This window comes from Theobroma cacao, chromosome 1 (genome assembly GCF_053813885.1).
Source record: "Theobroma cacao isolate CCN51 chromosome 1, ASM5381388v1, whole genome shotgun sequence".
Taxonomy (NCBI): domain Eukaryota; kingdom Viridiplantae; phylum Streptophyta; class Magnoliopsida; order Malvales; family Malvaceae; genus Theobroma; species Theobroma cacao.
In genome coordinates this window covers 38,037,017-38,061,058 of record NC_142639.1, presented here as the reverse complement: position 1 = coordinate 38,061,058, position 24,042 = coordinate 38,037,017, and the positions used below count along the sequence as shown (strand labels likewise).

Sequence of the window (24,042 nt, the reverse complement as noted above, 5' to 3'; positions counted from 1 at the left end):
TTTAAGGAAAGGGATTTTAAATGGGGTTTTAAATTTGAGGCAAGACTTTTAAAAGAAAACCCAAATTGCAGGAGGAGAACGGTGGTTAGGCTTTTTTAGATAGAGAAGAAACTGGCCGTAGAAGGAAGGGGAAGAGAAGAAACGAGGAAAGGGAAAGAAAGAGGAAGCCACTGCCGGAAAGGCTTAAGCCAACAAGGGCGACGGTGCTGGGGACTAAGTAATGGACAGAGGGTTTAGAGAAAGGGGTTGGCTGCTGCCAGTGGAAGAAGAAGAAGAGAGCAAAAATGAAGAAATGGGAAAGGGTTGGCAATTAGGGTTAGGGTAGAATTAAAATCATGTGGTTTTGTGAAAGATACAAAAAAAATGGAAGTGGGTTGGATTCATCCAAGTCCAACCCAGTTCAGGTTTAGTTAATTTTTTTTATTTGAAATTTCTTTTTTTTATATGTGAATTAAAATTATGAAAATAGGATAAGAATAAAAACTGAAATATTTTTTTTGATAAATAATAAAAAATGAACAATTAATTGAATAAAATTAATAATGACTTATCAAAATTATCGAAAGATCCCAAAATTATTTTCACAAGGTGAATTAATTCAAAATAATTAAAAGCATAAGATAAGAAAGTTGAAATTATTGAAGATAATTTAGAAAATTTCATCATTAAACCTAAAAACATTTTTATAAGTGTAATTAATATTCATTTAATTTTGACTTTTAAAAAATATTCATTTTGTTTTAATAATTTTATTGTATAAATTATGTAGCTTATCAATAATTATTTTATAAATATTATATTTTCAAAACATGAATTTTATTTTGCTATTAGAATCATGTTCTTCAAAAAATATGATTATATCAATATAAGAATATATTAAGATATAACAAATCAAATGTTTTTTAAAAAGTTTATTTAAATAAAAAATGTTGCTTAGTAAGACATCAAAAAATATTTTTAAAATATTGAATTTTTAAGAGAATTATCTTTAATTTATCATTATTACTATTACTTCTAATATTTTTAAATTTAAAATTACTTTTCTTTTATTATTATTTTTATTTATAATACTATATAATTTAAAATTAATTTTCATAACAATTCAACACCCACGCGAAGAGGGGCACCACTCTAGTATCCTAAATACGAAACAACTCTTTACTGTAAGGCAATTTGTTTTTTTACCTCAATACTTGCCATTGTCTCTCTAATATATAACTGGAAAAGTCTAGCAAAAATTAGTTTGATAAGTTAAATATCTTTATCTATCCAGTAATTATTAGTTCATTAAATCAACCTCTCTACTAATTTGTTTGACCAATGTATCAAATACTATTATATATTTTCTTTTTAAAAGTTATCATTAAATCCAATGGAATTATAAGAAAATTGATTTTCTTTTTCCTGTAAAATAATTTGAGAATGTCTGTTACGCATTTATCAAAATAATATAAAATGAATAATAATTTACTCATGAAATTAGTTTTATATTTTCATATCAACAATTTCATGGTGTATATATCAAAATTATATTTAAAAAATTCAATTCGACTCTTGTTTTATTTTTTTAAAATTGATACATATTTTTAAATAAACACTATTTATAAAATTATTACATGTCAATTTAATAATTATTAATATTAATTAATTCTTTTATATATAGTCTAATAAACATATAATAATCCTTTAAATCTATTTGTATAGGTTTATAAAAGATAATTTTGCTTAGTATTTGTTGGAATAATGTTTTATTCGTTTTTGTTTCTATAAAAAAGCCAGCAACGTAGGGAAGGCAAGCAAGCTCGACAGAAGCTTCGCCAAGGTCCAGATTCGTTTGGGCTTAATAGGCCCAACAATATATGTCAGGGGGCCCAAAATCGATTATGTGGTTTCAACATCAGGGAAGTCAATTCCGTCACCTATAGTGTTTCGCCACGTTTCAAATAAAAACATCATTGAAGGTTTGGGAGCGAAAAACAGATTTCGATTTGTAGCAACTCACTGCTTCGAAAGGAAAATAAATAAAATAAAATTCAAGTAAATTTTAGAAGGTGTAGTGACTTGAATTTCTCTTGAGTTGGAGCTCGAAGTTAAGTAATGGCAGACGAATCATCGAGTTCAATAAAGTTGATGAACTTCGTCTCGGAGCAACAGGTGATTTGATTTTACCACTCATTCATGCTAAACCCTAATTTTTTATATTCCTTGATTATGATTAAAATCTAATTTCTCGGTTCTGATTTTGGTCTGGGTGGATAACTATGGCAGTTAGATGAAGCAAAAAGAACAAGAGGTGAACGAATTGAAGATGGCACTGCCCAAAGGGATAGGCCTCTTTACGAGGTTTTTGTTTTTTCCACCCTCCAATGGAGCTCAAAAAATGTATATTTTCTTTTATTGTTTTTAAAAACCCTTTTACTGCAGATTTTGAAGGAGAATAAAGACAAGAAAGATGCAGAATTTAATGAACGGTTCAAACATAGTGAGTGCTTAACTTTTCAAATTGCTATTGTTTCGATAATGTAGCTAAGAACAAGAACTTTAGACAATTTCTTCGTTTGCAGGGCCACCCAAAGCCTTGGATGAAGACGAAACTGAGTTTCTTGATAATTTGGAGACGGTGAGGACTGATTTGATATTGGCAATGATGTCTAATTTAATACCATGGAAGCTGTTGATGTCAATAAATTTTTTTGTTTTTTCCTTTGCAATGAATGCTGACTGTTGTTCTCTCCTTTTGGTAGCATTGACCTCTAATTTTGATGTTTCGGCTGAATGCCGGAAAAATCATAGTTTTAATTCACCAATTGTTAAAGGGTTACAACATAATTTTCTTTTTTCTATTTGGTGCTGCCCCTTCCTGAATAACTGATCACTTTCCATATCTTATGCTTTCTAATTTTCTGATATTTTTCTTGTTAATGCAGTCAAGAAGGGAATATGAACAGCAAGTGGCTGATGATGAAGCTGAACAGTTGCGAAGTTTCCAAGTAATTTCTAGCCTGTCTTGAGTCACAAATGTCACTATGAAGAAGCATTAAAAACTAAGTATCTGCAATCTTGTTGTACTCAGCTGATCAACCTGTCCCTTCTCCTTGATAATTTGAGTCTTGAAGTTTATAGTTTTGTTCTAAGATCACATATAGGACTGCCAGATTACCAATTATTTAAACTTACAAGATTGCAATTTAAAATTCAATTCTTAAGGATGAGTTGATTTTATAGTTCAAACAGCAATCATATTCAACAGAAGAATCCTGCAATTATCTCTAATGTTTGACCATTAGATTTTAAAATCCATGTGCTCACCTAAAGACTGTATATTTTCCATTCAGGTCCGTAAAGACTGAATATTTCATGAGGATATTTGATTGAAGGATTCTCAAGATTTATTGTACTCTTTATTCAAGATGTTAAATTGTGTAACTTGTATTCTTCAGATAATTACAATCTTGCATCGTGTAGTGTAAGTTTTTCAGAGTGCTGTTACCATATATGGGATTATAACTACAGCTATAGTCTTCCAAAAAAATCTTCTTGAGAAGTGTGAATGCTTATGTTGCTTGTTTAGGTTAGCCATATGGATTTTTGTAAAAGCATTTTCTGAATAGTTTACTTGATTTGTATTTCATCTCAGACAGTAGTGTCTTGTTTTCCTTTTCAGGCAGCAGTGGCAGCACAGTCAAATATTGTGCATGAACTAAAAGAAACACCACCTGTCCCTGCCGACCAGGTTGGTTTTAAATCAACCAGTAACATGCTTGTACTTAATCTCATGAATGTTATATTTGGACCTGAACTCTACTTTAGAATTAACACAGCTTTGATGCCATATGGTTGAGTAATCAGTTTCTATGAATTTCCAGGTTTCATTTCCATGAAATCCAGTTAACATTGTTTTCTGTTCTCTATGACTTGAAGTTGATTAGTAGCCTTTTGCAACTTTGCCTGAATTTTCTTATCATATATTGATCACCCAGTGAAGCCCCTAATGTCGAAGGCCGTGACTCCAATCAAGTTTTATTTAACCTTATTGTGTCGTAGTTATTAGCCTTCTCAGCAGCTTGTTAACCCTTCTTGTTTCTGCTGGCAGGAACAAAAATCAGTTGGGAGGAAGAATCCAGCAGCTCGCCCTCTAGGTATGATCATAAAAGTCAAGCCACAAGCAAAAAAGGCAAAAATTGACCAGGAGCAAGAACTGCCAAACACAATGAAAGCACCTAATGTTGATACATTGAAAACTCCAAATCCAGTGAACACACTTAATGGTGATACCAATAATCCCCCTGATGTTGTTAAGACAGGTCTTGTTTCATACAGTGATGAAAGTGAAGATGATTAGTCTTTCTATTTCTGTTATTCCGGAGTGACTATTATTGATACAGTTCATTAATCTTGTTTCTAGCCTATTGAACGCACAGCACATGCCTTGCTCTGCAAAACACACAACACATGCTTTATGACATCTTTAGTCAAGGTAGGCTGAAACCTAGGAAGTTAATGTACACTAAGTTGAAAATCAAGAACAGATTTCCGCTTAAACAAAGAACTGCTAGCTACAATTGCAAAGCTATTATACCCTTTCCCTCTATTAATCAATTAAGACATATTCGATCTGCAAATTAATTACAACAAAAAGAATAAGAAAGCGATGAAAGTGACTCTTTAGTCCTTCATGCAGTTGAAGCACTAAGGTGGAGTGCCACTAAGGAAGCATAGGAACAATCTTTGATGTTTATCAACGTTTCATGCTTTCCTTTCTCTACAATAACGCCATTTCTGACTACTGCAATCACATCTGCGTTCTTGATTGTGGATAGCCGATGAGCAACAACAACGGTGGTGCGGTTCACCATGACTCTGTCTAATGCATCCTGAACCACTTGCTCCGATTCAGCATCCAATGCACTTGTGGCTTCATCTAGTAATAATATCTTTGGACTCTTAATGATGGCACGCGCAATGGCTACTCGTTGTTTCTGCCCGCCTGACAATTGAACTCCTCTCTCCCCTACTACAGTATCATAACCCTGTATTACATAAGGGGGAAAAAGAGAGGCAGACTAGTAAGCACATCTGCAAATCAGTTATGTCTATATGTAATCTTTGAAGAGTAATTTACATAATTTAACTCCGTATTTGCATCATGAAGCCAACTGAATTGCTTCTTTTGGTATCAAAATGATATAGGAGAATGCTTTAGAATGTCTAACCTGTTGTAAGCTACTAATGAACTTGTGGGCATTGGCCAACTCTGCTGCAGCTAAAATTTCTGCCTCAGTTGCATTTCCTCCCTTTCCATATGCAATGTTGGCACGGATCGTGTCATTAAACAAAACAGGTTCTTGGCTTACAAGACCCATCTGCTGCCTCAACCACTTCAATTGGAGCTTTTGTATTTCAACTCCATCCAGAGTGATATGACCTGAACCAAGATCATAAAATCTCTGCAATAATGAGATTACGGTTGACTTCCCACTCCCACTTTCCCCAACCAGAGCAACTGTCTGCGAGAAGAGATTCACACCATAAAATTTAGACCCAAGGATTAATTTTTGAAATAGCTAACTGCGTGAAAGTTGACAGAGATTGAGCTCAAAAATGCAATTGATGATTACCTTGCCAGCAGGAATAGCCAAGCACAAGTCTTGGAAAATTTGAATGTCAGGCCTTAATGGATACTTAAAGCTCACATGACAAAGCTCAATTTCTCCCTTCACATTTTCTAATGTCACCCCTGACTCGTCACCTGGGTCTATCTTAGACTTCTGATCAATAATTGAAAATATGGAAGCAGCAGCGGTCTTTGCTTTGCTGGAATCGGAACCAAAGGAGCTTGATTGAGTAATTGCAACAGCAGCTATCGTCAAAGCAAAGAAAACCTGGAAAATGGGCATTAGCTTCAGTATCAATGAAACATATTGAAAGAATTTGGTAGTCTTGAAAAGGATTTAAGAAATTGCTTGATAGAGATAGAAGAGATACTTGAAATACATCTGAGAATGTAGCATGACCATGCTCAACAAGTTGAGCTCCTGCATAGAAGCTAGCTGCATAAACAGAATACATTAAAAAGAATGAAAGCCCAAATCCTATTCCGCTGATCAACCCCCGCCTTATCCCTGTCTTCATGGGGCGTTCACATTTCTTTTTGTACAGGCGCATCACCTTCTCCTCGGCACAGAAAGAAGAAATTGTTCTTATACCCCCAACTGCATCATTAGCAACTTGGCTGGCTTCCTCGTACATCATCTGCAGCAAATTATACTTACATTAAGAAAAAACATACTGCTTTCGTTTTATGGAGAATTTACAACTATGTCTGGTGATGCAAGTTGCAGTTTCTTGATATTGAATAAACCTCTTCCCCGTTTCCACTTTTGACACGTTTGATTCGCGGAATAGATAAGAATGAAATAGAATAATTATTACGTGAGAATAGAATGAAGTGAAAATAAAATAAAATAAGTATTACGTAATTTGGTATAATAAATAGAATAGAGTAGGAATAATTATTATGATTTATTACACTGTTTGATTGTTAACAATAACTTTACAATAAAAAAGAATAAAAAATAAAAAAACAAAAATATTTATTTTTATTTTATTTTTAAATATTAATAATTAATAATTTAAATATCAATATTTTAATATAATTTAATTATTAATATTTTAATTAATAATATTTTTTTAATTTAATATTATTATGATTAAAATAGGGTTAATTTTTATTTTTTATTTATATTCATTAAAAATTTAATATATTAATAATTTAATAAATGAAACATTAATAGTTTAAAATATTAATATTTTAATATTTTAATCATATTAATATTAATAATATTTAAATTATATATAAAATATTAATATTTTAAATTTTACAAATAATTTATTTATTTTATTCTATTTTTTTTCTTCTTCATGAGTCGGTCGCCGGAAAGGCGACCGGTGTAATGAAACGCCGATCTGGAACACCATGTGACCGGATCTGGCCACTACGACTCCAGATCGGCGCTTTTTCACGGCTGGATTTGGTCATGGAGTGCCAGATCCAACTGTGAGATCTGGTCAAGAAGCACCAGATCCGGTGCTTCCCACGGCCATATTTGGCCGTTGAGTGTCAAATCTGGCTAGATCTCCCGTTTGAATCTTTTTCGACAATATTCGATCGTGAAACCTTGGTCGTCGCCGCTTTCGCCGTCGTCACTGTCGCTACAAACGTTATCTCCAGTATTGGTGCCACTTAAAGAGAGAATAAGAGAGAAAAGAACATGAGAAGAGAGAGAAAGAAGAAGAAAACATGAGAAGAAAAAAAAAATATATATATATATATATATAGGTATAAAATTGTAATATTTTTAAGCTACAATGGAGCATTTTAATCTTATCATAATTCAGAGCTATTCCTCAATCATAGAATAGCAAATACAATGGAGAAGCTCGGGTATAGCTATGCCTGAATTTTACCCCATTTCAAAGAATAGCTATTACTGGGTAATAGCTATTCCTTGTGGCGGTGCGGTACCAAACGGAGGTAAGCAGATAACGTGGGAATAGACAGGGAATAGCTTAGCTATTCCCTGTACCAAACGTGCTATTTGGAGTTCTTATAGCATGTTTGGTTGGGGGAATGGCTAAGCCATTCTCCTTTTATTCCCAATGAATTTTTGTTCCTTTGTTTGGTTGAAAAATGATCTAAGGAATAGCCATTCTTATGAAATGACTATTCTTTAAAATCCTTCAAAACCAATGAATAGCTAATACCACCCTCTTCCATGGTATTAGCTATTCCATGGTTGAAGAATAAATTCAAAAATTAATAAAGACAAAAATATCCCTTACAAGTTTAAAAATTTACAATTTTATTAGTATAAAATATTATTTTTCTCTCTCCCCTCTTTCTCTCACTTGATTCCAACTTTTAATAAAATATTAATATTAAATTATAAATAAAATATTAATATTTAAATTATCAATTATTAATAAAATAAATTATAAATTATTCCTATTTAAAAACAAAATAAATTAAAAATAAATAAACATAATATCATTTAAATTAGATAAACAATATTAATAATTAAATAATCAATTATTAATATTTAAATAAATTACCAATTATTAATATTTAAAAAATAAAATAAAAATTTAATCATAATAAAATTTAAATTAAATAAAATATTAATATTTAAATTATCTATTATTAATATTTTAAATAAATAATCAATTATTAATTTTCAAAAATAAAATAAAATAAAATAATTGATCATCATAATATTTAAATTAAATAAAATATTAATATTTTAAAATATAAATAAATATTAATATTGAAATTATCAATTATTAATATTTTAAAAATAAAATAAAATAAAATTTAATCATAATAATATTTAAATTAAATAAATGTTAATATTTAAATAATTAATTATTAATATTTTAATTAAATTCTAGATTATTAATATTTAAAAAATCTAATAAAAATAAAATATCACATAAATAATAAAGAATGTTTTTGTCTTTTTATTTTCTATTCCTTTTTTATTCCAAAATTATTGTTACCAACCAAACACTACAATAAGTCATAATAATTATTTATGTTATATTCCCTTTGTCATACCAAACTAAGTAATAACTATTCTATTCTATTCCCACCTCATTCTATTCTCACATAATAACTATTCTATTCCATTCCTGTTTATTCCGCCAACCAAACGTACCATTAATGTTAGGTGCTGGAGGTCATTAGTTTTGAGCATACCTTTGCTTCTGCACTAAATCCCTTCATGAATTTCACTTGAATGTACCCATCGATCCCTATCAGAGGAAAAAGTGCAAGGACAATCAAAGCCAACTGCCAACTTGCAACAAAAGCAATGATTAAACCCGCAACTGCTGATACTATGCTTTGAACCATCTGAGATAGTGCATCTCCAACTAGAGCACGCAGTGTTGCTGCATCTGCTGAAAGCCTTGCTCCAAGTGAACCACTTGAGTGCTCAGGTTCATCAAACCAACCAATCTCCATGTGAACCACTTTTTCAAAACACATTGATCTTACTCGCCGGATTAATTTACATCCAGCGATAGAGAAGAGGTATGTTTCTGTTGGATATGCCAATAATGAAGCCAGGCCAAGGGCCATAAATATCAGAGCCCAGAATCTTGAGTCTGTTTTGAGTTCATTAGGTGGTTTGTAAAAGGTTTTGATGACCTCGGAGAGAAGCAGAGCATAAGTTGGAAGTATAAGTCCATTGACAATTGAAGCTATAGTTCCAATTAGAAGCACGGGGATCTCTGGCTTGTTTAGAGATGCAAGCCGACAGATTGACACTTCTGAAGCCTGTACTGATGGTATTGTAGGAGGAGCTGCTGCATCTGTCAGCACACTATCAGCGACATTCTGTCCATTAGGTAAACCAGTTGATCCCCTACAGATTGATTTCTTCAATGATATTTCCAAACTTGACTGTCTAAGCAATTTCTCTGTAATGTCTGATCCATTTTTGTCATCTGGTGCCTGTTCTAACTGTTTATTTACTTCCTGTAAACGTATAAGCTGAGAGTAAGCTCCATCAGGATCCTTGAGCAATTCTGAATGAGACCCCTGATCAATTGACAACCATGTTATCAGTCAAAATGGTTTTCTTTTGGAACAGCAAGGTATGATATGCTGATAGAAGTGCGAGAAAGAATAAAATTGATTCTGATGGAACTACTAAAACAAATTCAGAGCTTTTCAGAAATATTTTACAATATTTGTGATAAATACTTAGGTCCCACACAATCATCTGCAAAATATTTTGGCCAAAAAAAAAAACATCTGGAGAATATGCCCCAATATGCCCAACAAGACAAGTTTAGTTGATTAACAATCTATGCAATGGGTGACATACACTGGTTACATTGCTCCAGACATGAATAAGTATAGTTATATGGCCATATCATACCTTTTTCAACCATCTTTCCTTGATGAACAACAGCTATCATCTGTGCATTTCTCACTGTGCTCAGACGATGAGCAACAATGACAGTAGTTCGATTGACCATTATTCTGTCTAATGCCTCTTGCACTGTCCTCTCTGATTCTGCATCTAGCGCACTTGTAGCTTCATCTAAAAGTAAAATCCGTGGGTCTTTTAGAATTGCTCTTGCTATTGCCACTCTCTGCTTCTGTCCACCAGAAAGCTGAGTTCCATGTTCACCAACCATGGTGTCCAGTCCCTACGTATAAAGTTCAGAACGCATAAGTAAGGTACAATTCATATAGTTGTAAGAATTAAGGTATGAAATAAGCAGTAGTCATTTAGAGAAGACATTAAAACCTGAGGTAGTTTGTCAATGAACTTGGCAGCATTTGCGAGTTCAGCTGCAGCTATTATCTCTTCACTTGTTGCGCCTTCCTTTCCATACGCGATATTATCCCTAATGCTTGATGTAAACAACACAGGTTCCTGGCTGACAAGGCCAATCTTTCCTCTGATCCAGTTAAGCTGAAAGTCCTTGAGGTTAATGCCATCAATAAGAACTTCACCAGCTTGTGGATCATAAAATCTTTCTATCAGACTGATTACAGTTGATTTCCCACTTCCACTTTGTCCCACCAGAGCAGCTGTTGTGCCACTTGGAATGGAAAGTGAGAACCCACTAAAAATTTGCTCCTCTGGTCTGGCTGGATAACTGAAACAAACATCCCTAAAGTCTATATCCCCTCGAATGTCCTCCAATATTTTCCCCTTTGTGTCATACGCATCAATATTGGGCTTCCTTTCAATAGTCTCAAACATCTTAAATGCTGCTGCTTGACCGGAAGCAAATGCATTTATGCAGGGAGATGCCTGCCCCAGGGACCTGAATCATCATAGAAGGCAAATACAGAGAATTACTCCCCTTCTAGCAAATTAATGCATGTTACTAGGAACAACAAATAATTAAATGTTCAACTCACATGGAACCAGTCATAATAGCAACAATCACACTAACTACTTGACCACCAGTGTAGCCTTTTTCCAGAATCATCTTCCCACCAAACCATACAGCCAAAGCATAACTGCAGAACATGATTAACATAACCATGCCGAGACCCAATCCAGAAACAGAGCCTTGGTAAACACCTGACTTGTAAGCACTGACAAGAAACTTGTTGTAATCGCTTATGGCTTGCTTTTCACCAGTAAATGATGCAACCTGGTATCAGGCAAAATAGTGGGTCATATTTTTACGAACTTAAAGAAATAAACAACAATGCTGAATATATTTCTGGCTACAAGACCTACAGTTCTAATTGAACCAATTGTCTGTTCAACAACAGTTGCTGCTTTTGCATAAGCATTTTGTCCTTGGGATGCTGTGTTGGCTATAATGAGGGACATCACTGCACCCGCTATTACAAGAAAAGGTATAGAGGACAACAAGACAAGGGTAAGAAGCCATCCTTTGATAAATGCTACTACAAAGCCTCCAATGAATAAGGACATCAGCTGCAAAAATTTTCCAACCTGCAAAAATCAAGCAGACATCTCCATGATTACACAGACAAGATGAATGAAACTTAGTGTGGTTCTTCACCTTGCAGGGTCTAGTTGTCACAGTAACATTATACCTTCTCCCCCAGGGCATCTTGTATGAGAACAGTGTCACCAGACATTCTCCCAACAACCTCTCCTGTGTTTGTTTCCACATCAAAGAAAGCAACATCTTGTCTCAATATAGTGTTCAAGTACAAGCCCCTTATTCTTGCAGCCTGTCTCTCTCCTGTGACCATCCAGCAAGTTACTTCTGGCAAATGACAAAAACACAGGCTTCTCAGTTTCTCAATGCATAACAAACACTTATGTCTTAAATAAAATACCTGACAGAAGTTTTAAATGCAAGATGCACTTACGGAGAAATCCTGCCACAGCAGCCCCTACTCCTAGGTAGACAAATTTCAGAGCAACCTAACATTTTTCCAGGAAGAAAACTATTAAATACAACAAATTGACCCAATAAAGGTGAAAACAGACAGGTATTTAGGAGCAAACCCGGATTTGACAAACTAAATTCCAGTAAATGAAAATTTTAAGATGGCATTTATGCTTTTACAAATGGAAAGCAATTTACACTTGTATTAGTAAAAATAAAACATTTAGGAACGATGAATATTGAAATAAATCTCATAAATTTAGTTCATTATACGTATTAATACCTCGGAAACCACATCAACCACCTCGTTGTTGTTCTGGTTTTCTCCAAAAGAGTCAGTTAGCTCCCCAAACAATATCGTCATAAGAGGCATACTTAAACCATTCCCAATGGCACCGATTGTACCAACAATCATTAACAAAATATCTGTTGGATCAGCAAATGCAAATAGTTTGTAAAATGGAACTGTGTTAGTTTTCTCATCTGGTTTGCCTGTCTCTGATTTTTTATTCTCTCCATTCATGCTACAGCCTTTCTCTGGCTCTTTGCAGCTTTTTGATGTGCTCGCCACCTTGAAGTCAGTGTCACCTTTCAAGCCATTCTCAGTGGCCATTGTATGACACCCAAGATACTACTTCGGTCCTTAATTGCTTCCGAAGCTTTAGAGCTAATATTGCGTCTGCAAGGAACAATTAATGCGCCAAAACTAGCAAGTTATAGAGTAACCAACGGGCAGTTGGAAAATGCTATCCAAGGATCTAAGTCTTCTAAAAAATGGAACCAAGTGTTCAAGGTTTCTTGTTGGACGGTTGAAGGATTTATAAATACAAGAGCATTTCTAATCTAAATACAAAAAGACTTTTCATTGGCAATGAAAACATTTGATTGAATGGTATCAGGCCATCAGCAGTGCTCTTTGTTGAAAATTCAATAGGTTAACTCCAAGGTTTATATTTCTAAGCTGACAAGGAAGCTAAAGCAAAACAAATGGTATCAGGCCTTCAGCATCATCGTTGAAAATTCAACAGGTTGACTCCAAGGTCTAAATTGCTTAACTAGCAAGGAAGCAAAAGCCCTTTGAGAATTCAAGAATTCGTTAGCTCCTACAAACTCAATTTACAACAGACAAAAAAGCAAAACGCTTTGTCAATCACCCCTTGGCAAAAACCTCCATTATAACACTATGTAAATGCAATATTTCGTAAACAAATACCTGGTGCCAAGCGATACTCATTCATTCTCCATATGCGCCAATGTTTGCTACAGAAAGATAATAAACCATCCAAAAATCAGAACCAATCAGCTATCTATCTGGCAAAGGACACAAAACAGAGAGGGCAAAATACATAAATAAAACAGAATTTACTGTAAGAAAAATAACAAAAGGGATACCAATTCAACTCTTATAGAAATGAGATTCCCCCTTAGATCCACCCAGTTTCCTTGCTGTAAGATACTTGAGGAAGCAAGGGCAAGTCCTTGGACAGAAACTTCGTTTTCTTCGTCATCTTCTAATGCTCACAGCTTTTTTTTCTTTTTCCTTCCCTTTCTTGTTGGCGTCATCACAGAATCAGAGAGCTCAAAATTCAATAGCTGACATGGATTTCTGAGCCTCGCTGAAACCCAGGAATCCCCAAGACCCAGTAACTATAGAACTCCCATGTAATTGTAAACAACGCTGGTAACCTCCATTGTCCACTTAACAGTGAGAAACAGTTGGGTAACTGCACAACTGACCCAGCTAAATTCTGATAAACAATTTAGGGTTGTTGTAAAATTGTTTTAAATTTTAGTGAAAAATCTCCATCACACACCCCCCCCCCCCCCCCCCCCCCCCCCCCCACCCCCAACTAAATAGGAAAAAAAATGAAGGCAAACAATTAAATAGGATTTGTCTCTTTTATGGTTTTTCCCTAACAAAACTAACTGCTGAAAGTTGCAAATTTTACTTCCTCAACTGTTTTGGCTTTGTCATACATCACAGTCAAAGAAGGCAAGAATGAATCATAACAGTAAAGAACCTTCAGACTCCAAACAGTGAACCAAATAAACTTGCTTCGATTTTGCTAAGACAGATCTTTTTTGCATACAATAATAACGATCAGTAGTTTCACTTCTAATGTCATGGTCCCGATTACTTGACATCCTTTAGTTTCTCCTTTTTTTTCTGTTTTTTTATTCATTCCTGCAATTGCATGAACATGTTATCCGTCAAGGAGAGCTGAAACCTGAAGCTATTTTACCCGCCAAATGGGTTATGGTATTCCTGCCTCTTGGAGGGTCAATGCAGTGCTCTTGATCATTAATTTTAAAGAGTATAAGAGATTAAGGATTGATTGCGATATTGACTGTTAGCCTCAAATCTTTTTTCCTGCCAATATACAAGAATGCAAACGAAATAAATCTGTTACTCGGTCTTTGATTATAACAATCTCTATCTGGAGACCATTCGCTCATAATTCATCCCAAAGAAATATCTCAAGGAAGGCTTTTTGAGTAGTCCTACCTTGACATGCAAGGTGTGGAAAATTCAGTCAAGAAAACAAACTAAAACCGAAGTTTAAGTTTTGATATGCTAGGCTTCCATATCGGTAGGCCGCGGCGCCGTGGGCTTTTTTTCTTTGTCTCTTAAAACTTATCCCTGTTTGCATGGAATAATCAACTACGAACGACCACGATAACCGGAAGCACTTTCCTTTTCAGCTAGTAAAAAGGGCAGTGGTTGATTGTTCACGTGCGTATGTTAGACAACCAACCGCGTATAGTAGCCACAAAGGGTAACCTTGCAATGTCCAGGATTCACGAATTTACACTTTTAATTTAAAAGATTTATTTATTAGACGGAGGAAAATTCAATATTTTATTTCATCCAATTTCACCAGCTTTTTTATTCATAAATGAAAAAAATAACTTTGATTTGGACCTAATTCAATTATGATATCTCTTTTGGAGATCTCATATAAGTGAATAGTTAGATATGTTTAGTTTATGTTTTCAATTTAAAAAATATGTTTAATAAGTAAAGAAAGATTTTTATTTATAAATTCAAAATCTGTCACATTTAGAATCCGTGACACTAATATGAGATAATCGATTTGATTTTTTTTGGATTGAATCAAAGTTTTGAGTTTTAGGTAGACAATGTTGAATGAAAGGATATTTAAAAATTCAAAATTTTCAACCACTAAATCAAATTTTAATTACCTTTTGATTTGAAAAAAAGAGAAAATTGAACCTTAATTTTTAAGTAGAAGTTAGTGAATTAAATTTTTTTAGATATCAAATTTTAATTATTTAAAAATGATAAATATATATATATATTTAATTATTAATTTATTCGAAGGTGAAATGAATTAATTATGGATCTACATTTGTTACCGAATCGTCCCTTTCTAGAAGATATTAATTTAGGTTATAAGAGGATAATGTAAATTACCAAACACGTAAACATGAATTAGTATAGAATTTAACGTAAGCTGACAAATGTGGTCGACACCTACAACGGCTGTCGTTTTTGCCAAGGACAAAAAAAATATATTCAAAGCCTCTACTTGCTTCTAAGAATATATTTATTAATTGCCCATCCTTCATAGATTCCGATGGTTTTAAATATTCAGTACATCCAGCTTCGGCACTACTTAAATCTTTCCTACTGTTGTAATTAATACGCTTTTCTAAACTACAAGACAAATGGCTGTGAGAGCATTCCCAACTACTTAGCAGTTGCTTGCGGAAACTGGATTCCTGTATTAATTAAATTATGTGTAATCATTTTCTTCGATAGTCTATTTAATATGAAAAGGGTACGTATAAGAGTGGAACATGGATTTCTCATCTGTGCCATCATCCATGACGTTGGCAGCATCATCTGGCATTAATATATTGTTGACATATTCTTTTTATAATCGTGCTCAACATCAGAAAAAGTCAAATAGCAATCCTGTTGTCTGCTGCGTCAGGCTGATGTCAAGCTTAAAGGCATGCAAGTTGAACTTCAAAAGCTATAATACTTTTCGCTTTTCTCTTATTAATTCATTGCAAGATTACAAATCATACAATTGATCATACAGATTAGGTTTGCACAATAAATTGGAGCCGGAAAAGAATTAAGGAAGTGACCCTTTACTGAAATTCATGATTACAGCAGAAAAAAAAAAAAAAAACTATAGAATAAGTTTATGCAGTGGAAGCACTCATGTGGAGTGAAACCAAGGAAGCATAGAAACCATCTTTGATGTTTATCAAAGCGTCGTGCTTTCCTTTCTCTACGATGACGCCGTTCTTAACCACGGCGATGACATCTGCATTCTTGATTGTGGATAGCCTATGAGCAACTACAACGGTCGTGCGGTTGACCATGACTCTATCTAGTGCATCCTGAACCACTCTCTCTGATTCAGCATCCAACGCACTAGTAGCCTCATCTAATAGCAGTATCTTTGGACTCTTAACTATGGCACGCGCAATGGCTATGCGTTGCTTCTGTCCTCCTGACATCTGAACTCCTCGCTCTCCTACTACAGTATCATAACCCTGCATTATAGATTTTTAAGGAAACGGATTAGTATTTAGTAACTAATATAGCATATTTTCCAATTGTTTTCTGTACTATCAGAAAGGGTTTAATGGAGGTTAGATAGTTTTGTACAAGCGTTGCATTACTAAGCCAATTCGGGGACTGTTTATAGTTTCTAACCTGTTGTAAGCTACTAATGAACTTGTGAGCATTGGCCAACTCTGATGCAGCTAAGATTTCAGCCTCTGTTGCATTTCCTCCCTTTCCATATGCAATGTTGGCACGGATTGTATCATTAAACAAAACAGGTTCTTGGCTCACAAGACCCATCTGTTGCCTCAACCACTTCAACTGGAGCTTTTGGATTTCAACTCCATCAAGAGTAATACGACCTGAATCAGGATCGTAAAATCTCTGCAATAATGAGATAACTGTAGATTTCCCGCTCCCACTTTCTCCTACCAGAGCAACAGTCTGAAGAAGAAGGATTGATGTTAGTATGAATTAGTCTCTACAATATTGTTGATAAATGTTGATACGACTATTTGAAGAGAAATTTAATTCAAAATTAGGATCATTACCTTGCCGGCATGAATAGACAAACTCAAATCTCGTAAAATTTGAATATCCGGCCGTAGTGGATACTTAAAACTGACATGACGAAACTCAATATCTCCTTTCACATTCTCTAGTGTCGTCCCAGACTCATCGCTTGGGTCTATCTTAGACTTACGATCAATAATTGCAAATATGGAAGCAGCAGCAGTCTTGGCTTTGCTGGAATCAGGAGCAAAGGAGCTTGATTGAGAAATTCCAACAGCTGCCATGGTCAACGCAAAGAAAACCTGAAAAACAATGTTAATCTCAGTATCTTAGGAACATGCATAGTAAATTGAAGGTCTTAAAATGTTTTTAAGAGAAACTTGATAGAGCTGGAACTTAGACTCACTCGAAAAACATCTGAGAATGTTGCATGGCCATGCTTAACAAGTTGAGCTCCTGCATAGAAACTGGTTGCGTAAACACAAAACAGCAAGAAGAATGAAAGTCCAAATCCTGATCCACTGATCAACCCCTGCCTTATCCCTGTTTTCATAGGACCCTCGCATTTCTTTTTATAGAGCTGCATCACCTTTTCCTCAGCACAAAAGGAAGCAACTGTTCTTATACTCCCAACTGCATCATTAGCTACTTGGCTGGCCTCCTCATACATCATCTGCAACCATTTATATTTAAAACTAAATCAATAATATGCTTGACAACATATTGCTTTTACTTTTTTAAAAAAAAATTATGAAAGCAATATAGTAAAATTCAAATGGCAAATTTTAGATACCAAAGTCCTTAGTTTTGAGCATACCTTTGCATCTGCACTAAATCCCTTCATGAATTTTACTTGAACATATCCATTGACCCCTATCAGAGGGATTAGTGCTAGGATAATAAAAGCCAACTGCCAACTTGCAACAAAAGCGATGACCAAACCAGCAACTGCTGATGCAAGGTTTGAGACCATCTGAGCTAGTGCATCTCCAACCAGGGCACGTATCGTGGCTGCATCTGCTGAGAGCCTTGCACCAACTGAACCACTTGAGTGAGCTGGTTCATCAAACCAACCAACTTCCATGTGGACCACTTTCTCAAAACACATTGATCTGATTCGTTGGATTAATTTACATCCAGCGATAGAAAAGAAGTATGTTCGCGCTGGCAATGCCAATAATGATGCCAGGCCAAGGACCATAAATATCAGTGCCCAGAATCTTGAATCCTTTTTCAGTTCATCAGGTGGTTTAAAGAACGTTTGGATTACGCTGGAAATTAGGATACCAAAAATTGGAAGTATCACACCATTGGCAGCCGCGGCTACAGTTCCAAGTAAAATCACAGGAATCTCTGGCTTGTTGAGGTAAGCAAGCCGGCGGATGGGGACCTCTGGAGCCCGTTCTGATGATAGTTCAGCAGGGTCTTCTGTATCTAGCATTGCAGGATCGGTGACATTCATTCCAGTAGGCAAACCAAAAGATACAGAGAAAGAATGGCGGCTGCTATTTCCCATAGATGATCCCCTGCTGATTGAACGCTTCAATGACCTTCTTAGGCTTGACTGTCTAAACGATTCTGGATTAATGTCTGATACATCTGCCACATGTTCTGACTCTTTATTTACTTCTTGTAATCGAATAAGCTGAGAGTAAGCTCCCTCAGGATCCTTGAGTAGTTCTGAATGTGACCCTGCTCAGTTGGCAAAAATGTTATCAACGGTCATCAATGGTTTTGATGTGGAGCAAAGTATGGTAATGCTTATGCAGAGTGCAAGAAAGAATTAAGAACTATTAAGAATAAGTTGATTGTTTTACCAAACTTGTTTTATAATATTCAATATATAGACTCTAATTTACAAAATATCCAATTATTGTAGATGATGATGATGATGAAAATCTGCATGCCTTTTTGTAATATCCAATCTAATACCTTTTTCAACCATCTTTCCACGATGAATTACAGCAATCATATCTGCATTTCTCACAGTACTCAAACGATGAGCAACAATGACAGTAGTCCTATTGCCCATTATCCTGTCCAATGCCTCTTGCACTACCCTTTCAGATTCTGCATCTAGTGCACTTGTAGCTTCATCTAAAAGCAAAATCCGTGGATCCTTCAGAATTGCTCTTGCTATTGCCACTCTCTGCTTTTGTCCACCAGAAAGCTGGGTTCCATGTTCCCCAACCATGGTATCTAGTCCCTATATATGGAGTTTGAAGTTCAAAAGTAAATGTACAATTCAAATATAACTATAAGAGTTGAGATATAAAATAAGAAATAATCATGTGCACTAGAAATTAAAACCTGAGGTAGTTTATCAATGAACTTAGAAGCATTTGCAAGTTCCGCTGCAGCTCTTATCTCTTCTGTGGTTGCATTTTCCTTTCCATACGCAATATTATCCCTAATGCTTGATGTAAACAACACAGGTTCCTGGCTAACAAGACCAATCTTTCCCCTGATCCATCTAAGCTGAAAGTCCTTGAGATTAATGCCATCAATAAGAACTTCACCAGCTTGTGGATCATAAAATCTCTCTATCAGACTGATCACAGTTGATTTCCCACTTCCACTCTGTCCAACCAAAGCAGATGTTGTGCCACTTGAAATAGCAAGAGAGAATCCACTGAAAATTTGCTCATCTGGTCTGGCAGGGTAACTGAAATTAACATCCCTTAGTTCTATATCCCCACGAATGTCCTCAAAAATTTTTCCCCTGGTGTCATAGGAGTCAATCTCTGGCTTCCTTTTGATAGTCTCAAACATCTTAAATGCTGCAGCTTGACCAGCAGCAAATGCACTCATGCATGGAGATGCCTGCCCCAGGGACCTGAAACATCCATAAGTACAATGAATTTAGGCCTCAAAGCATTCATACGCATAATAGTATTAGACAAACGAAATTCAAAATTTAACTTACATGGAACCGGTTAATACAGCGATAATCACGTTAAGTACTTGACCACCAGTGTACCCTTTCTCCAAAATCATCTTCCCACCAAACCATACGGCCAAAGCATAACTGCAGAATATAATTAGCATAACAACGCCAAGACCTAGTCCAGCAGCAGCGCCCTCATGAACGCCTGATCTATAAGCAGTAACAAGAAACTTGTTGTAATTGCTGATGGCTTGCTTCTCACCAGTAAATGATGCAACCTGGAATCAGATCAAATAGTTGGTCATATTATTTTCACCCAAAAAAAAGCAAAAATTGACGAACTCTGCTGCAAATATTGTGACATAAAACATACAGTTCTGATTGAACCAATTGTCTGTTCAACTACAGTGGCTGCTTTAGCGTAAGCTGTTTGTCCACGGGATGCCATCTTGGAGATTAGAATGGCCATGACTGCACCAGATATTACAAGAAGAGGGATAGAGGACAACATGACGAGGGTAAGAAGCCATCCTTTGATAAACGCTATTATGAAGCCTCCAAAGAATGTGGATATCAGTTGTAAAAACTTCCCGACCTGCAAAACAAGGCAAATATTTCCATGATTAAATGTTTACGATGTGGTACTTTTTACTTTATAAGGATTCTAATCGTCACAAAGTCATGATACCTTCTCGCCCATGGCATCCTGTATGAGAACAGTGTCCCCAGACATTCTTCCAACAACCTCCCCTGTATTTGTTTCCACGTCAAAGAAAGCAACATCTTGCCTCAATATGGTTTTCAAGTACAATCCTCTTATTCGTGCAGCCTGTCTCTCACCAGTGACCATCCAGCAACTAACCTCTGAAAATAACAAAAACAAGCTTTTCAGGCTCGGAGCGTGCCCACATTAAATACTTCAGCTACGTGATAAAACATCAGGCGATAGGGTTCAAACAAGGTATGTACTTACGGAGAAACGCTGCCGCCGCCGCTCCCACAGCCAGGTAGACAAATTTCAAAGCAACCTAAGATTTTCCAAGTATCCAGTTATTAAAGTCTTCATTTTAGAAATTCAACAAAATAATAAACTAAAATAATTAAAAAAAAAACTTTCTATGCAAAGATTAAATTGCTATAAATCTTACAAGCTAAGTTTATGCTACATGTTATAGTACCTCGGAGACCACATCAACCACTTTGTCGTTGCTCTGGTTTTCTCCAAAAGCGTCAACAAGATCCCCAAACAGGATTGTCATAAGAGGCATACAGACACCGTTCCCAACGGCACCGATCGTGCCGATGATCATTAACAAGATATCCGTTGAATCGGCAAACGCAAACAGCTTGTAAAACGGAACCTTGTTAGTTTTCTCATCTCCTTTGCTGCTTTCTGAATCTTGATTTTCTCCATTCACGCCAGAGACTTTCTCTGGCTCTTCCTGGCTTTTTGATGTGCTGGCCTCATGCAAGTCAGTATGACCATTGAAGCCATTCTCAGCGGCCATTGTGCGGCTCCCTTGCTATTACTTTGATACTCAACAACTTCAGAATCTATACGATATATATTGTGGCTGCAAGAAACAATCGAATCAAATGGTCAAAACTGTGTAAGTAAATCCAGAATAAGCAGAACAACTGAACGGTTGTTGCAAAAATACTAGCTAAGGATCCGAAACTCTTGACAGAATGAAACTAGCCATTTGGGATTCAAGGATTTCTAATTCTGTGAGCAGCTAAAAGAATTGCTTTTGACAAAAAAAAAAGTCTAAATACTCTGTTCATTGGTATTGAAAGCTTTTGACTTAAATAACTCAACAACCTCAGTTTTTCAATTCCACAGATTCATCAAACAAACTCCAAGGGCTAACCGGCCAAAGTTTGAAATGTATAACAGAGATGAAAGCAAAAGCAGATAAAAGAAATCAATGTTTTACAACGTCCTGGAAAATCAGGCAGACAAAAAAGGCAAACCAATGGCTCAAATCAATTCACAATCAAGAAACTTTCTTGAGGACGTGCAAATTTAGTACCTCTACTAAAATTTTCCATCAGCAAAAGACAGACAACAAAGAACGCAGAGAAGGAAGAGAGAAAGAGAGAGAAAAGGTTCTTTCGTATTGTAAGAAGAAGGGAATTAAAAAAGACTTAAAAACCTTTCCCCTGTTTTTGACAAAAAAAATTTCTCTGCAACGACGACTCCCTGGCTCCCCATATAAATAGAAATAACTCTGCTAAAGCTGAAGTTTTCAATACAAAGCTTCCTCATTGTTACACTGACTGTAGAACATACCATCGACAAAGCCATCATTTGAGCATAACCAAATCCCATAAAGCCCTCAACTCACCAAAGAAAAAAGAGAAGCACAGAATAGTGAAAAGAGCCGAATAAATCTAATACTTTTCAAAAAAAAAAAATGAAAAGATTCGTGGAGAAGCATTTACCTACCAAAAGTTCAAAAGGGTTGTTGAAATGAAGCACTCTCAGTGATTCAGAGTTGTCCAATTAATTCCAACTCTGTGGCCGGCTCTGGCTTCTCTTTGCTTTTGAGCTGTTTAGAAACATATTTATATGGCTCGTTGGTGAGCCTTTCCTTGAACAACAAGTATTTTGCCTTGCAGAATAGTTAGCCTGCAACCGAGTCAAAATTTTCGAGTTTGTCACATTGTCAACCATAACCCAATTGTTTTTCTCTCTTCTCGAAGCAATACAATATGCAATTTAAGATTTACCTATGTATACGTATCTTCCTGGAATACATGCAACCATGACAATTTATTATAGAGTACACTCTATACCGGAAAACTACAATTTTGGATATTAACCCTTCAACTTCCAAGTTTTCCTTCATTTGAAACAATCTAGAACTTCAACTTTCTTGTTTCATTTTCACGTTAAACTGCAAAAAACATTTCGAAATTGTTGGGAAGTTTCGATTCTATTTATTCGGTAATTTTTTATTAGGTTGTTGGCTTGGCCTGGGCCCTGGTTTTATGACTTCGCCACTGACAAAGACAATCATAAAATAAGCGGCCGAAGGGAATCAATGATGTAGAAAAGAGCCAAAGGCTAAACCAACTTGACTTGTTAGGCTAAATCATCTCTTTTGAATTAAGTGAGATTTTGTTTCATTTTATCACTATTTAGTATTAAAGCGTAATAATGTCCAAAAAATACAAACAAAACAAAAAGGGAATATCCAAACTTTAATTTACATGCAATAAGTATCTGAAATCCAATTTCTCATATTTTATACTTCACAAATTATTATGTATTTAAAAATATGTACATGGAAAGATCTTTAAAGAAATTAAGTCAATTTCTTTTTAATTCAAGGAAACAGATTTAATCAACATTCCTGTATTTGACTCTATAATTAGTGCCTGATTCTCTGCTTAAAAGGTTAAAAAAATGAGTTCGACCACATTAACCGATAATCTTTTACAATAATTGAGTCAGTAATCTACATTAACACAATCATTTCTCATGTGAATCAGATTTTTGAGGTCCCATGTCTTTGCTTTTGAAACATTATTGCACTAAATAATCAGGAAAAAAAATCAGACTTTTGATGTAAGAGGCGTAAGTCTCCTATGTTCAATAGGAAATGAGTTTCAAGTGATACAGACGTGCATGATAGGAGACGTAAAAGAAAGTAGCCGCCCGCCTACTTCTCCATTATCTTGGTATTTGCAACAGGAAGATAATCGTTTCCTCAGTAAAACTTAACTAAGTAACCTATTGTTTTGTTGGTACTAAATTAGTAGTTGAGGGATTTTATCGGTAAAACAGGGAGAAAATAGCTGAGGGTTTTTACTAAAAGATTCTGGACCAAGGCGTATTTTGTCAATTTTGACGTCTGACTTTTGAGTCTCCTTTTGGAGGTGGCCAACTATCTTCCACGATATTCAACTTTTATGCTCACATGCTGCTTTATGAGGATTGAGTTGGAGAACAGAGAAAGTGTATGGGTTGCCTTCCATGCAACTCTCACAAGGAGTCCGGGGGTTCTGAGAAGGTCTGGTGAGAATTCCTTATCAAAGTAATATCTACTTTTGAAAATGAAGACTGGATTACAGTTCAACGACCCTAATTTCATTCTAATTTGTTTTAATTAAAATTAAGGAAAGAATGAGGATTCATTTATAATGGAGTCAAGAAACTGCAAAAGGATGCTTCACATTTTGAGTTTTTTAA

The 24,042-nt window shown here is 35.2% G+C and overlaps 3 protein-coding genes across 3 annotated transcripts; 1 reads left to right on the top strand and 2 right to left on the bottom strand.

The window, feature by feature from the left end:
* Positions 1 to 1,966: 1,966 nt before the first annotated feature.
* Positions 1,967 to 4,359, top strand: LOC18613805 (NEFA-interacting nuclear protein). Its single transcript, XM_007051226.3, has 7 exons — positions 1,967 to 2,154; positions 2,269 to 2,343; positions 2,425 to 2,482; positions 2,565 to 2,620; positions 2,928 to 2,990; positions 3,665 to 3,733; positions 4,094 to 4,359. Exons 1-7 carry the CDS (start codon positions 2,098 to 2,100, stop codon positions 4,340 to 4,342), a joined length of 627 nt encoding a protein of 208 aa, XP_007051288.3. The 5' UTR covers positions 1,967 to 2,097; the 3' UTR covers positions 4,343 to 4,359.
* A 108-nt stretch (positions 4,360 to 4,467) lies between these two features.
* Positions 4,468 to 13,694, bottom strand: LOC18613804 (ABC transporter B family member 11-like). The gene is made up of 14 exons (XM_088807560.1): positions 13,291 to 13,694; positions 13,112 to 13,158; positions 12,182 to 12,577; positions 11,879 to 11,933; positions 11,597 to 11,772; positions 11,271 to 11,492; positions 10,943 to 11,181; positions 10,320 to 10,845; positions 9,948 to 10,218; positions 8,756 to 9,603; positions 5,986 to 6,252; positions 5,619 to 5,882; positions 5,214 to 5,507; positions 4,468 to 5,030 (listed from the first exon to the last, which is right to left on the bottom strand). The coding sequence occupies exons 3-14, from the start codon at positions 12,509 to 12,511 to the stop codon at positions 4,674 to 4,676; spliced, it is 3,849 nt and encodes a 1,282-aa protein (XP_088663686.1). The 5' UTR covers positions 12,512 to 12,577; positions 13,112 to 13,158; positions 13,291 to 13,694; the 3' UTR covers positions 4,468 to 4,673.
* A 2,197-nt stretch (positions 13,695 to 15,891) lies between these two features.
* Positions 15,892 to 22,448, bottom strand: LOC18613803 (ABC transporter B family member 11-like). The gene is made up of 13 exons (XM_018125310.2): positions 22,294 to 22,448; positions 21,023 to 21,418; positions 20,818 to 20,872; positions 20,533 to 20,708; positions 20,218 to 20,439; positions 19,884 to 20,122; positions 19,268 to 19,793; positions 18,890 to 19,163; positions 17,775 to 18,649; positions 17,364 to 17,630; positions 16,996 to 17,259; positions 16,595 to 16,888; positions 15,892 to 16,431 (listed from the first exon to the last, which is right to left on the bottom strand). Exons 2-13 carry the CDS (start codon positions 21,350 to 21,352, stop codon positions 16,075 to 16,077), a joined length of 3,879 nt encoding a protein of 1,292 aa, XP_017980799.2. The 5' UTR covers positions 21,353 to 21,418; positions 22,294 to 22,448; the 3' UTR covers positions 15,892 to 16,074.
* Between the last annotated feature and the right edge of the window lie 1,594 nt (positions 22,449 to 24,042).